Raw genomic sequence first — 15,527 nt, 5'->3', positions numbered from 1 at the left:
ATCTGACTCCCTATCACTGAGCTTTTTGAACTGTTACATTAAAATGTATTATCTTGCACTTTGAATGAATCTTATTCATGCATGATTTTATTATATCATACATTATTTTGAAAATACTGATTTCTTTGAATTACATAATCTTCCAAATATTGACAGAGTTCATTACACAATATAAAAAAATCATATTTATTAATACTACCAACCATAAGAAAAGATTTTATGTACTGAGAAGCTGTTAAGATCATGATGACTGATACAAGTTGTTCATAATTCTAATTTTTACTTGATAGCTCAAATTTCATCAATGGCAAGAAATACTATCAGTTGTTTTCCTTTAGGTTGACAAGTGCACTTTATTCAATTTTGAAGACCTGTCTACCAAACAACAAAAAGTGAAGAACTCACTGTGTGTGGCAGACAGACTCTTAAAAGTAGCCTCCATGATCCCCACTCCCTGGAATTCATGTCCTGTGTGATTCTCTCTCTTTGAGTGAAGGCAAGTCATGTGACTTGCTTCTGACAGAGTAGAGCAAAAGTGACAGGGATACATATGACTTTTTCTATGTGATTACATTACATAATTACTTTGCCAACAAAGGTTCATCTAGTCAAGGCTATGGTTTTTCCTGTGGTCATGTAAGGATGTGAGAGTTGGACTGTGAAGAAGGCTGAGCGCCAAAGAACTGATGCTTTTGAACTGTGGCGTTGGAGAAGACTCTTGAGAGTCCCTTGGATTGCAAGGAGATCCAACCAGTCCATTCTGAAGGAGATCAGCCCTGGGATTTCTTTGGAAGGAATGATGCTAAAGCTGAAACTCCAGTACTTTGGCCACCTCGTGCGAAGAGTTGACTCATTGGAAAAGACTCTGATGCTGGGAGGGATTGGGGGCAGGAGGAGAAGGGGACGACAGAGGATGAGATGGCTGGATGGCATCGCTGACTCAATGGACGTGAGTCTCAGTGAACTCCAGGAGTTGGTGATGGACAGGGAGGCCTGGCGTGCTGTGATTCATGGGGTTGCAAAGAGTCGGACATGACTGAGTGACTGATCTGATCTGATCTGATAATGCCATCCTGCTAAGCATTCTCTCTCCCTTGTGGGCTCTGAAGAAGTAAGAGCCATGGTGGGAAAACTCAACCTGGCAAGGAGCCAACCAAAAGCCAGTAAAATATTGAGATGCTCAATATGACAACCCTTAAGGAACAGAATGCTACCAATAACCATGAGAACTTGGAAGTAGACACTTCCTAGTTGAGCTTCACATCTGGAATGAAGCCTGGAGGAACCCTGAAGCAGAAGATCCAGCTAAGACATGACATGACTCCTAACTCACAAAATCTGTGACATAATAGAAGTATGTGGTTTTAAACCACTAAGTTAATAGTAATATACACCATGGTTTCAGTCATCCTTTCAAGTAAAAATGGTTTTCTGGGTAATTTAGCTGAACATTAAGCCACACTAGAACTTTTTCCCAAGCTAATCATCATACCTCAGACATAGAAGTATATTATGCATACTACCCATTTCATACGTGAAACATTTTAAAAGACATATATTCAAGGGTAGAGAGTTCATAAAATTAATGACATTTTAATATTTCATCAAAGTAACTGAGTATGACTGAAACAATTTTTATTTTGAGTACATGATGATGACTAGTACAAAAACTACTATTCATACTAACACCCCAGCAGTTTACTCACCATTGCTTTTGCATCATCAGTGCAAGTGTCAACACAGTGACAAAAGCAAACAGTTCCTTTGCATTATTTTGACAATACTGTTGATCCAAAGCCCATGAAACAGTCTCAGGGGTACCCCAGGGGACTGATGACTACACTTTGAAAATTTTTACACTAAGGCAATGGACTGAAATCCCAGATCTACCATTTTCCAGCTGTGCCACCTTGAGTGAATTATTTAAACTACGTGAGCCTCAGTTTCCTCAACTATAAAACAAAAATAAATAATACTGCCTACTTCACAGGAACATTTAAGAATTTAAAGAGATTAATTCATGATAGCACAAAACCTTACACACATTAACAACTCAATATTAACTATTACTTTCTATAAAAGTTAAACTAAACTATGAAGGTATGTTTTCAGAATAAAAGGCTACAATAGCCTCTAGCAATTTTCCCAGTTAAGAACTAAGAACATTTAGCCCAGTTTACAATCTGAAATAGCTTGCCATTATTACTAAATATACTTTTATTCATGTTTTAATAGCACAGTTTTCAATACTGTAGCCTATTTAAGCATATTATCAGATCTAAAAACAGGCTGGGTAGTTTGTTCCTACAATTATTATTTGGGTACTGGTTAAACTATCATAAAGATGGTGATATTTTCTGATGCTGATAATGATTCCACTGAATGATTAGCCATGGAAATACAGAATTTTCACTGTGCATTGTTGACACAGATAAATAATACCCAACATATCCCTGAGCTGACTGTGTAGTTTCAGAAACACTTACAGGTTTAGACAAAGGCTGAACAATAACAGAACTATCTGAAGATCTAGATTCAGGATGAAAATTTACTGGCGAGGCAGCCACTGGATTTGATGCTGGATTCGTGTAATGTTGACTTGTAGGCTTGAATGCAGGAGTAATACCTGTATTTTAAAATTACACAACACATTGAATATATTTCTATATAATCAATGATGTCAAAATACTTCACTTTAAAATAAAAATAGTAAAATACTACTGTACCTCGGCAGAGTGCACCATTCTTTATTCCCCTCGAATATGAGCTGGGGTTTACTCTATTCAAAATATCTATAAAAGATTACATTATTTTAAAACTCATTGTTTGAATTATATATATATATATATAAATAGAAATCATACACTGAAAACAACTGAAAAGATTTCTGGAAGGAGTATACAGGTTAACATATATATCTTTATCTACTAAAAATAGTATCTTAATTCTTATAGAATAAGAATAATATTTCTAACTGTAATTCAAAATCCAAAACCCAGAAGTTAAAGATTGATAAATATGACTACCCATAAGTAAAATCTTCTGCATGGCAAAGAAATAGTTCACATAATTGGCAAAAATATTCCAAAAATATATTCATATACAACTAAAATTGAAGTATATATCTTGCTTTGAGAGATGAAAGGGCTGTACATACATGCATTCAAGTTCCTATTTACTGAAAATCAAATCCTGTCCAACATCCATATCCAATTCACACCCTTATAAGCCCTAAAGTATCATTATAAGGGACCTCATTGGATTATCTCCACCATTACTCAAGTCCTGAAAGGGAAGCTATTAGAGAATGCAGACTAAAGTGAACATACAGTTTACCAGAATATCTTGCAATTTAACGGGCTTCATATTTATCACTATACCAGAAGTCAGTCAGAGCCTAATACGACTTTCAGGATCAGTTTAAAGTTTCTAATTGCATGCATGCATGTGAACTCAATAATTTACAGGTTTTTCTATGACAGAACTAAAATTCAGAAGACTAAGGATCTGCCTAAAATTATTGTTTAGAAAAAGGTAAAAGGACCAACACCAGACTTCATAAAACAATTTCCTCATTTCCCCTAATAATAGAAAGGAACAAGCCTCTGTAGTATAGACAGAGAGAGAGTGCGCAAGCTACTAGCTGCTGCTGCTGCTGCTAAGTTGCTTCAGTTATGTCTGACTCTGTGCGACCCCATAGACAGCAGTCCACCAGGCTCCTCTGTCCCTGGGATTCTCCAGGCAAGAACACTGGAGTGGGTTGCCATTTCCTTCTCTAATGCATGAAAGTGAAAAATGAAAGTGAAGTCACTTAATCGTGCCTGACTCTTAGCGACCCCATGGACTGCAGCCTACCAGGCTCCTCCGTCCATGAGATTTTCCAGGCAAGAGTACTGGAGTGGGGTGCCATTGCCTTCTCCAATTCTGTAGTGTAAAGGGCCATATAAAAGTAGGACTGTTTTCTGAAAATGACAGTGCAGTACTCTATACCTAAGTATTAGAGATGTCCATTCTAAAGGAGGTCAGTCGTGGGTGTTCTTTGGAAGGAATGATGCTAAAGCTGAAACTCCAGTACTTTGGCCACCTCATGGGAAGAGTTGACTCATTGGAAAAGACTCTGATGCTGGGAGGGATTGGGGGCAGGAGGAGAAGGGGACGACAGAGGATGAGATGGCTGGATGGCATCACCGACTCGATGGACGTGAGTTTGAGTGAACTCCAGGAGTTGGTGATAGACAGGGAGGCCTGGCGTGCTGCAATTCATGGGGTCACAAAGAGTTGGACACGACTGAGCGACTGAACTGAACTGAACTGAAAGGAGAACAATCTGCTCAAACAACTTGACAATACTTTCATGCATAAATTCAAGATTAAGTATTTATTCAAACCTTCAAAGGATTACTGCTCAAGTATGTTTTGGTTTTTGTATTCTACAATAAAAAATTTTTTACCTTCCTTTGTGGCGACATATATAAACATTTAGCTCATACTCCATATGTTAAAATATTTTATGGCTTATACAAAAGCAACAATACAATCATTTAAATTCTGCATCTTAAGAGTACAGAAAAGAAATTCTACTGGGATCAGTCTCCTTCTGACAATTATTTTAAAATTAACATACATTTTTCTATTTGAACACTGTTAAGAGTCATCTAAAAATCAGTATAAATTCAATTTAAGTCTTAATTGTCTTGTTTTCAGTAAGACAACTTGAGTAACAATTTTGCAATATGGTAATATTCCCATATAAAATAATTATAGCAACTAGAAACAGTAATTAAGAGAATGTATAATTATGTTCCACTATCAGCAACAAGTATGCCACCACACCTAGTTCAATTTATAATCAAAGTAGCACTCCATTCAGAACCTCTTTTGAGTGATTATCAATCTTCCACAAAAAATGCTATTCAGAATTTCATCAGTTAAGCTAGTCTCCCTCTGATAAAACTGAAAAAAAAAAAGTGTCATTCCAAGCTTAGAGGCAATAGAAGAAAGAATCAGGCTTTCAGAAAATTTGAAAGCAGTCTCTCTGTTATACTTTTAAGCACTGATTTTGGCAAAACAAAACAAAACACTAGTATGCTGGTTATGAGCTTTGGTAAATTCTCCTGACTTAAGCAAACAAAACACATGTAAGTGCAATGGGAAGGGATCTATTTTCTCTTTCTCCCCTGAAATGTATACATTACTTCTCTGTACTTCCATACATTACTGAGTGGATGACAAGAGCCATTTGTCTTTAACATTATAACAATGGCAAATCCAATTACTCTTAACTGAAATCATTCACTGCCTATGAATTTTGTAGCTACTATAAATGTCACTGCAATGAGGCAGCTGCTTGCATGTGAGAACCCCTATCTAAGACTAACCTAAACATACTTAGTGTATTCTAACATTTTAAGCAAAATATTCTAAACTCTTCTGTTTCTGGGTTTTAAGTGAGGGGGGAAAAAATAGAAAATGAACAAAAAGATAAACAGGTTACTTGGCTCCACTAAAAATTATGATTTCTATTATGAAAAACTTCTGATGTCACCAGTTTGTCTTAGTCCATTTAGTTTTCTCACATCTGATATTTTAACTTCTTAGCTCCTTCCACAAGTTCCTGATTTTAAAACTTTAATTCTGAAATTCTTACCAATTTCCCACCCAATCTTTCATCCTTAACTCCTTACAAAGGAACAAGGACTTAATTAAATGCGTATAAGAGAGTTCACAAGGTTTTCCATTAGAAATGGTATCTTAGAAAACTGGGGTTTACTGAAAGTAAATGCTCACTTGAAATTGCTGGTTTTGAACTTGATATCTCTCCAACAAAGATCGGTTCATCATCATCATCATCATCAACCTCTTTTACTTTCTTCTGCCATGGTTCCAACTCTTCTTCTTCACATTCCATAAAGAGCTCTGCCATTTTTGAATTATCTAATTTTCAAAAGGAGAGAAGCAAACCTTATTTTCAAAAAGAAAAATAAATACATTTTTGTAATACATAGTAGGAGATTTAAGATCTACTTTAATAATCCTAATAGCAATTTCTGAGTTGATATTCACAGTTAGTACATGGCAGCAATTGTGAGAAACTCAGAGTTCACTCTCTAAGATTTAAACTAGTAAAACTTAGATAAAGAGATGATTGATAGATAATGGTTGATAGTAGTTATTTACAGTGGACAGAACATTTGGGAACAAAGTCAGTTTCAGTCATACACCTGGAATATGATTATCTATGAAAAAGATTGCACTGAACCATTATCTGGGAAAAAATGTACTAACAAATGAGAGACAAACTAAGAATAAAAGGCAACAGATGGGAGAGAGAACAGAAAAACTGAACCCAATTTAGGTATGTCAGGTACATAGCAAAGAAAGGATGAGATGCTAGACTAAAATAAAAGAACAAAGTGAGATTTATTCCAATCAGGGAAAATTTCTTGCCTGAAGAAACAGACCAAAGAACATACAGTAAAATATCACCATCCTAGAAGTTCTGACCAAGCATAGAAGCATTTTAGTGCTTTGGTGTTAAATATACAACCAATAAGCACCAGAAATTTTAGAAAAACCTCTTGTCTTCCAGACCAAAATCAATAAAACAGAGAAAGAACCCTTAGGAAAAGAGGTACAAAAAGAAAGACAAATATTAGAGAAAATATAGTTAGCATCTTCAGAGATATGAGACCAAAAAGGATGTTATAAAAAGTAACGACAAAATAGGATTTAAAATACAACAGCCAAAATCTTTTCATTCACTTAAAAAAACAAATGTCCTCAGAACTGAAAAAAAAAATGTATATAAACACACACACACACACAAACAAAACAGAGAATACAAGGTTGTTAGAAAATCAATTTAAAGGTACAACACTTAAATTTATAGAAAGAGAATAGAGAGAAAGCAGGGGGTAAGTTATCAAAGAAATAATGCAAGAAAATTTCCAAGATCAGAAGACAATAATCTCTGAGCTGAAAGATCCCATTAACACTCAATACAACAATCAAGAAAAAAGTTATACCAGGACATATCACTGCCAAATTTCAGAACAAAAAAGATAAAGAGAATATCTTCAGGGATTGGGAGTTAGGGAACAGAAACAGGTCATATACAAAAGATTAAGAGTAATAAGAACAGAAACTAGAACACAGTAAAACAATTCTTTAAAAATTCTTACCAAAATTATATTTCAATTTAGAAAATCCAAACTTTTCATTTAAGTTTAAGAGTAAGGATCAGCAACATCACACAAAATTTACTTCCCAGGCACTCGTTCTCCTGAAGTTACTATAGAATCCACCAAAACAAGAGACTCAGTAAAGAAAGAGGAAGACACAGGATGTAGAAAACATGGCATTCAACACAGTACAAAGTTCCAGGACAACAGAAGTTCAGCAGGCCTAAAGAACAGCCAGTCTAGACTAACGCCTGAGAACAGTACCTTCAGGAGGAACATCTCCAGGAGGCCAAAGAAAAGATGATTAAAATATAAAATTTTATACTACCTGACAGATTTCAACATACTGAAAATTGAACTGAGAGGTTCTTGAGGGTGTGAGAAGATTTAGCTATAGATGTTAATAAAAGTTAGCAAATCAAAAAACATGAAAAGTATTAATTGCTGGGTAAACAAACAAGTAAAAAATGTATTCCCTCACATGCTATTCTATATATAATAGCATATGAATAGCATACTACCATGCTCATCAGTAAATAGTGTTTATATGGACATCATAATGAAAATATCAAATACAGATTTAACCAAAAATTGGGAGACACTTAGAGGGAAGGAAGGGATAGCTGTAAAAAGCAAAAATCCTCATGACAGAATAGTACCAGAAAATGGTTAAAACTGACTATGCAACGGAAAGCACAAATATATACGCACATTAGCACTTTTTAAGAAACTGAGGCTAAACCACATAGTCTTTTTAAGTTGTTTGCTTTATTTAAAACTATGTGTATACTTTAAGCTGAGATGAAGGAGAAAAAGGAAGAGTAAGAGTAGCAGAGGAGGGAAAAAAAGAGATACAGTATTAAAGTTCTAAACTAAAGTAACAGGAATGGAGACGGGTACAAGTGATATATAAAGAGGGTATATATACATATGCGTGTGTGTATATACACACACACACACACACAAGGGCCAACTCATAGGAAAAGACCCTGATGCTGGGAAAGATTGAGGGCAGAAGAGGGCGACAGAGGAGGAGATGGCTGGATGGCATCACTGACACAATGGACGTGAGCTTGAGCAAACTCAGGGAGATAGTGAAGGACAGGGAAGCCTGGCGTGCTGCAATCCATGGGTTGCAAAGAGTTGAACATGACTGAGCGACTAAACAACAAAATGTCTGTCTGTCTATCTGTCTGTCTGTATAGGACAGGATGCTGCTGCTGCTCTAAGTCGCTTCAGTCATGTCCGACTCTGTGCGACCCCATAGACGGCAGCACACCAGGCTCCCCGTCCCTGGGATTCTCCAGGCAAGAACACTGGAGTGGGTTGCCATTTACTTCTCCAATGAAGGAAAGTGAAAAGTGAAAGTGAAGTCACTCAGTTGTGTCCAACTCTTCACGACCCCATGGACTGCAGCCTACCAGGCTCCTCCACCCGTGAGATTCTCCAGGCAAGAGTACTGGAGTGGGGTGCCATTGCCTTCTCCAATGCAGGAAAGTGAAAAGTGAAAATGAAGTCTCTCAATCGTGTCCGACTCTTAGCGACCCCATGGACTACAGCCTACCAGGCTCCTCCGTCCATGCAATTTTCCAGGCAAGAGTACTGGAGTGGGGGTATAGGACAGAGGGAGACTTCAAAAGGAAAAAACCTCCAGGGCTCAAAGGTTCTGGCTTAGACAATGATATCATTATGAATTAAAGGTGGTAACTTCTAGAGGTCATTTTTTATTATAATAAAGCAATGCCATTTCTCTTTTGACTCAAACTTAAGACAATGTTCTACCACCATCTTAAAAGATAGTGCTAATTGAAACAGTACTTTGGAGATGTCATACACAGGAAATACCTTATTAAAGTAGGTGCCATTCTTTTACAAATTTAAAAGAATTTTCCCTTCTATAAATGTACCTTAAATCATTTCCTGGTCTATAATTACTTAAATGTTTAGTAGTCCACCTACCAAAAAATATATAAATAAATAAGGCCTTCTCATTTTCCCAAATGTCATCAATATCATGAAGTGATCCCTTTCTTTTCTAAACTATACTGTTTTAATAGTTATATAGAATTCTTCAAGTCAAATGATTAAAAACATTACTACATTCAAGGCAAAATGAGCTCCTTGACAGTATATTTCACTCTACATATAAGATAGGCAGTACAGACATATATAATAATCTAAAACCAGGAAAGTAGGTGAAGTCAAGCAATGCCTACTTTTAAAAGATTAGGGAAATTCATTAAATACCAATATTAAAAATATCCTATATTTCTAGTTGGTACATGTTACGAACTAAACTGAGTTTCTCCAAAATTCATATTCTGAAGTCCTCACCATCAGTACCTCACAATGTGTATATATTTGGAGGCAGAATCTTTAAAGAAGTAAGTTAAAGTGAGATTATGAGAGTGGGCGCTAATACATTATGATCATTGTCCATAAGAGAAGAGCAGATCAGGACACATATACATGTACAGAGGTAAGACCATTTGAAGACATAGGAAGCAGATGACCATCTATAAGCAAAGGAGAGGCCTGAAATATATCCTTCCTTCAAGTCACTCAAAAATACCTAGATCTTAGACATCTAGCCTCCAGAAATATGAGAAAATAAGTTTCTGTTAAGTCATCTACTCTATAATACTTTGCTATGACAGATCTATCAAACTCATGGAGAAAACAAAGGTCTTCCACCTCACTCTTTAGCATGGCACTGCCATTGTCAATATATTCAGGATATGTTGTTGAGAAATAATTTTTGAAGATACATGACAGCTTTATAATATTTTTAGAAATAATTAGATTTTGCCTATGCATAAAAGAAACATAAGAAAGCCTTCCTAAGTGATCAATGCAAACAAATAGAGGAAAACAATAGAATGGGAAAGACTAGAGATCTCTTCAAGAAAATGAGAGATACCAAGGGAACATTTCATGCAAAGAAGGGCTCAATAAAGGACAGAAATGGTATGGACCTAACAGAAACAGAAGATATTAAGAAGAGGTGGCAAGAATACACAGAAGAACTATACAAAAAAACAAGTCTTAATGATCCAGGATAACCATGATGGTGAGATCACTCACCTAGAGCCAGACATCCTAGAGTACAAAGTCAAGTGGGCCTTAGAAAGCATCACTACGAACAAGCTAGTGGACATGATGGAATTCCAGCTGAGCTATTTCAAATCCTAAAAGATGATGCTGTTAAAGTGCTGCACTCAATATGCCAACAAATTTGGAAAACTCAGCAACGGCCACAGGACTGGAAAGGTGAGTTTTCATTCCCATCCCAAAGAAAGGCAATGCCAAAGAATGCTCAAACTACCACACAACTGCACTCATCTCACACATTAGCAAAGTAATGTTCAAAATTCTCCAAGCTAGGCTTCAACAGTATGTGAACCAAGAACTTCCAGATTGTTCAAGCTGGATTTAGAAAAGGTAGAGGAACCAGAGATCAATTTGCCAACATCCACTGGATCATCAAAAAAGCAAGAGAATTCCAGAAAAATACCTACATCTACTTCATTGACTACACTAAAGACTTTGACTGTGTGGATCAAACAAACTGTGGAAAATTCTTCACGAGATGGGAATATCAGACCACCTGACTTGCCTCCTGAGAAATCTGTATGCAGGTCAGGAAGCAACAGTTAGAACCAGACATGGAACAACAGACTGGTTCTAAATTGGGAAAGGAGTACATCAAGGCTGTATATTGTTTCCCTTCTTATTTAACTTACATGCAGAGTACATCATGTGAAATGCCAGGCTGGATGAAGCACAGCTAGAATCAAGATTGCCAGGAGAAAAATCTGCTATGTACAGAGAAGGCAATGGCACCCCACTCCAGTACTCTTGCCTGGAAAATCCCATGGACAGAGCAGCCTGGTAGGCTGTAGTCCATGGGGTCGCAAAGAGTCGGACACGACTGAACGACTTTGCTTTCACTTTTCACTTTCATGTGTTGGAGAAGGAAATGGCAACCCACTTCAGTGTTCTTGCCTGGAGAATCCCAGGGACGGGGGAGCCTTGTGGGCTGCCATCTATGGGGTCGCACAGAGTCGGACAGGACTGAAGTGACTTAGCAGCAGCAGCAAGGAATCATAATGTTGATCTTCCTTTTTCCACATGGTTTATTTGGCATCTGTATGTCTTCTTGGTAAAATATCTGTTCATATCTTTCACCTATTTTTCTTTTTATTAACAAATAAATAGCTCCTTTTTATCCTCAAGAAAAAAGAAAAGAAAAGAAAAATCTGATATGTAGATGACACCACCCTTATGGAAGAAAGGGAAGAAGAAACAGCCTTTTGATGAAAGTGAAAGAGGAAAGTGAAAAAGCTGGCTTAAAACTCAGCATTTAAAAAAAAAAAGATCCTGGCATCTGGTCAGGTGATCCAGTCCCATCACTTCATGGCAAACAGATTGGGGAAACAATGGAAACAGTGACAGACTTTATTTTCTCTGGCTCCAAAATCACTGCAGATGGTGACTGCAGCCATGAAATTAAAAGACGCTTGCTCCTTGGAAGAAAAGTTACGACCAACCTAGACAGCATATTAAAAAGCAGAGACATTACTTTGCCAACAAAGGTCCGTCTAGTCAAAGCTATGGTTTTTCCAGTAGTTATGTATGAATGTGAGAGCTGGACCATAAAGAAAGCTGAGCACCGAAGTTGTGTTGTGGTGTTGGAGAAGACTCTTCAGAGTCCCTTGGATAGTAAGGAGAGCAAACCAGTCCATCCTAAAGGAAATCAGTCCTGAATATTCATTGGAAGGACTGATGCTGAGGCTGAAGCTCCAATACTTCTGCCACCTGATGAGAAGAATTGACTCTTACCACCCATATTCTTGCCACCTCTTCTTAATCACTTCTCTTTCTGTGAGGTCCTGACCGTTTCTGTCCTTTATCATGCCCATCCTTGCATGAAATGCTCCCTTGTAATCTCCAATTTTCCTGAAGAGATCTCTGGTCTCTCCCTATAGTTTTCCTCTATTTCTTGGCATTGTTCATTGAAAAAGGTCTTCTTGTCTCTCCTTGCTATTTTCTGGAACTCTGCATTCACTGCAGTATATCTTTAACTTTCACTTCTCTTCTTTCCTCAGATATCTGTTAAGCCTCCTCAGACAACCACTTTGCCTTCTTCCATTTCTTTCTCTTCGCGACAGTTTTGGTAAACTGCCACCTGTACAATACTATGAACCTTCGTCCATAGTTCTTCAGGCACTGTCTACCAGATCTAATCCCTTGAATCTATTCATCACCTCTGCTGTATAATCATAAGGGAGTTGATCCAGGCAAGAATAGTGGAGTGGGCTGCCATTTCCTCGTCCAGAGGTCTTCCCAGGGATCGAACCTGTGCCTCTTAATGTCTCCTTCATTGGCAGGCAGGTTCTTTACCACTAGTGGTACTTGGGAATGCCCAAAACCTGAATAGCCTAGTTGTTTTCCCTACTTTCTTCAATTTAAGCCTGAATTTTGCACTAAGAAGCTCATGACCTAAGTCACAGTCAGCTCCAAGTCTTGTTTTTGCTGACTGTATATAGCTTCTCTATCTTTGGCTGCAAAGAACATAATCAATCTGATTTCAGTACCGACTATCTGGTGATGTCCATATGTAGAGTCATCTCTTGGGTTGCTGGAAAAGATGTTTGCTATGACCAGTACCTTCTCTTGACACTGTTAGCCTTCCCCCTGCCTCATTTTGTACTCCCAGGCCAAACTTGCCTGTTACTCCAGGTATCTCTTGACTTCTATTTTTGCATTCCAATCCTCTATGATGGAAAGGACATCTTTTTTTGGAGTTAGTTCTAGAAGTAGGTCTTCATTGAACTGGTCAACTTCAGCTTCGCTGGCATCAGTGATTGGGGCACAGACTTGGATTACTGTGATGCTGAATGGCTTGCCTTGGAAACGAACTGAGATCATTCTGCTGTTTTGAAGACTGCACCCACATGCTACATTTTAGACTCTTTTGTTGACTATGAGGGCTACTCCATTTCTTCTAAGGGATTCTTGCCTGCAGAAGTAGTTATAATGGTCATCTGAATTAAATTTGCCCGTTCCTATCCATTTTAGTTCACTGATTCCTAGTATATCAATGTTCACTCTTGCCATGTCCTGCTTGAACACATTTAATTTACCTTGAAACAATGGAGACAGTGACAGACTTTATTTTCTTGGGTTCCAAAATCACTGCAGATGGTGACTCCAGCCATGAAATTAAAAGATGCTTGCTCCCTGGAAGAAAAGCTATGACAAACCTAGACAGCATATTAAAAAGCAGAGACGATACTTTGCCGACAAAGGTCCATCTAGTCAAAGCCATGGTTTTTCCAGTAGTCCTGTATGGATGGGAGAGCTGGACCATAAAAAAAGCTGAGCACGGAAGAATTGATTGTTTTAAACTGTGGTGTTGGAAGAGTCTTGAGAATCCCTTGGACATTAAGGAGATCCAACCAGTTAATCCTAAAGGAAATTGGTCCTGAATACTCATTGGAAGGGCTGATGGTGAAGCTGAAGCTCCAATACTTTGGCCACCTGATACGAAGAACTGACTCAATGGAAAAGACCCTGATGTTGGGAAAGACTGAAGGTAGGAGAATAAGGAGACAACAGAGGATGAGATGGTTGGATGGCATCACCGACTCAATGGACATGAGTTTGAGCAAGCGCCAGGAGTTGGTGATGGACAGAGAAGCCTGGCGTGCTACAGTCCCTGGGGTCACAAAGAGTCAGTCATGACTGAGCAACTGAACTGAACTGAACACTAGTATCTATCCGAGCAACAACACTTACTTTTTGGCTGAAAAAGGTTGCCACCAATCAAGATGAAAAGTTGATTTTCTGTAAACTGTTATCTAAGTACTGATACATGATATCAGTCAATTTTATGAGTCTCTTTAAGTAAAGCCAAATACTGAAAAATGAAACTTGAAATTCAGAAGTTCTTGGATCTAATTTTGATCTTCAAACTCACCATGTGACTCCATACAAGGCAGCAAGTTATACCTCAGTTTTCTTTACTATAAAATAAAGATAACTAGCATTAAAGTGGATTTCATTAAATACACACGTTTAACCTTTTTTCATATAAAAAGCTCAAGTTTAAATTTGATAAGTCTAATATAAATATTTAACTCACTCTACATAATTGGTTCATTCTTGAATGAACTCAAATTTATTAAGTAAAATGGTGATTCCATTAAGCCCTTAATATTTGAGCAAGTCTGAAATTACTATATATAAAGTTTTTTAAAAGCATCCTTCTGTAGAAATGAATAATCACCTCATAGTATAGTATTGTATTAAATCTGAACATTCAGATGCTGACATTAACCTTTAACTGTTGCTGAGTCTTCACATTTCAGATATAAATATAACTGTTTCCATAAGAAAACATAATCATAAATCAATTTTAGTTTATGTTTTTCTGGGTTTTCTAATCAATGAACTCAAAAGGACAAAAACTAGTTGGATATAGTACTTTATCGTAGATTACTTCATTCAAATAATTACTCAAACTAATCACAGTCATTTTTTCCTATATGTAAGGTAATGGGGCTAAGTTCTTGGGGAAAAACATAGATAAATAAGTCATAGTACTTGCCTTCAAAAATTCATAATCTATTATGTCTAAAATTCAAAACAAATGTTGCTAAAATAAATTTTCAAAATTTTGAACCGTCTTATTTAAAACAATCTGTTTTCTGGATTCCCACACATATAGCAGCATACATATTTTTTAAATATGCAGATATTTTTAAAAACCTCATGTTATAGTTATAAAGCAAAAAAAGGAAAAAATCAGATAACAGAAACCTAAAATACTGAGGTACACAGTTAATACAATCTTCACATTCCTCTTTATTCTCAGGCTGACTAAAGCAAATTTTCCTGCATTTTATCCAATAATTTTCAAGTTATTTGGATTGAATCAGACCCTATGAAGAAATTTTTTTAATTTCAGAATCTATTGCTATTAAATGTTTAAAATACAAGAACAAGAGACTCTAGTGAATATTTATATAATATTAAATATGAACTAAATTCAGTAAATTTTAATATCAACTACATTCACCAGGTTCTCAGGTTATTCTTTAACTCAGTTATTTGAATAGTTGTAGCCTGCCCCTATACTAACATCAGAGGTATGTATAGATAATACATACAATTCTTGCTCACATTAAGGACCTACTAGTATCAAGAATACAGAATATTCTTTAACAGCTTCAATTACACAGCCTATGAAACTCAAATATAACATTTTTGTTAAGTGATCATAAAAACATCATTTAGCAGAACTTTAAAATCAGTATGCAATTTACAAATATTCAATTAATA

At 36.7% G+C, this 15,527-nt stretch overlaps 1 protein-coding gene across 9 annotated transcripts in view; it reads right to left on the bottom strand.

Moving 5' to 3' along the window:
- Positions 1–15,527, bottom strand: part of ZNF280D (zinc finger protein 280D) — a 129,589-nt gene that overhangs the window by 96,532 nt on the left and 17,530 nt on the right. For 7 of the 9 annotated variants that reach the window (XM_061431184.1, XM_061431192.1, XM_061431193.1 and 4 more), the window contains 4 exons: positions 14,164–14,209; positions 5,788–5,934; positions 2,727–2,792; positions 2,487–2,626 (listed from right to left, as the gene is read on the bottom strand). The exons of 1 other annotated variant lie outside the window; for it this stretch is intronic. In XM_061431184.1, coding sequence (XP_061287168.1) covers positions 2,487–2,626; positions 2,727–2,792; positions 5,788–5,934; positions 14,164–14,176 — 366 coding nt within the window. In that variant the 5' untranslated portion in view covers positions 14,177–14,209. The remainder of the gene's footprint in view (positions 1–2,486; positions 2,627–2,726; positions 2,793–5,787; positions 5,935–14,163; positions 14,210–15,527) is intronic. One more of the 9 variants, XM_061431190.1, reaches the window with a different exon arrangement.

The sequence above is a fragment of the Bos javanicus genome, chromosome 10, assembly GCF_032452875.1.
Source record: "Bos javanicus breed banteng chromosome 10, ARS-OSU_banteng_1.0, whole genome shotgun sequence".
Lineage (NCBI taxonomy): Eukaryota > Metazoa > Chordata > Mammalia > Artiodactyla > Bovidae > Bos > Bos javanicus.
Note: the sequence above shows the minus strand (reverse complement) of the source record. Positions and strands in the feature narration are given on the sequence as shown.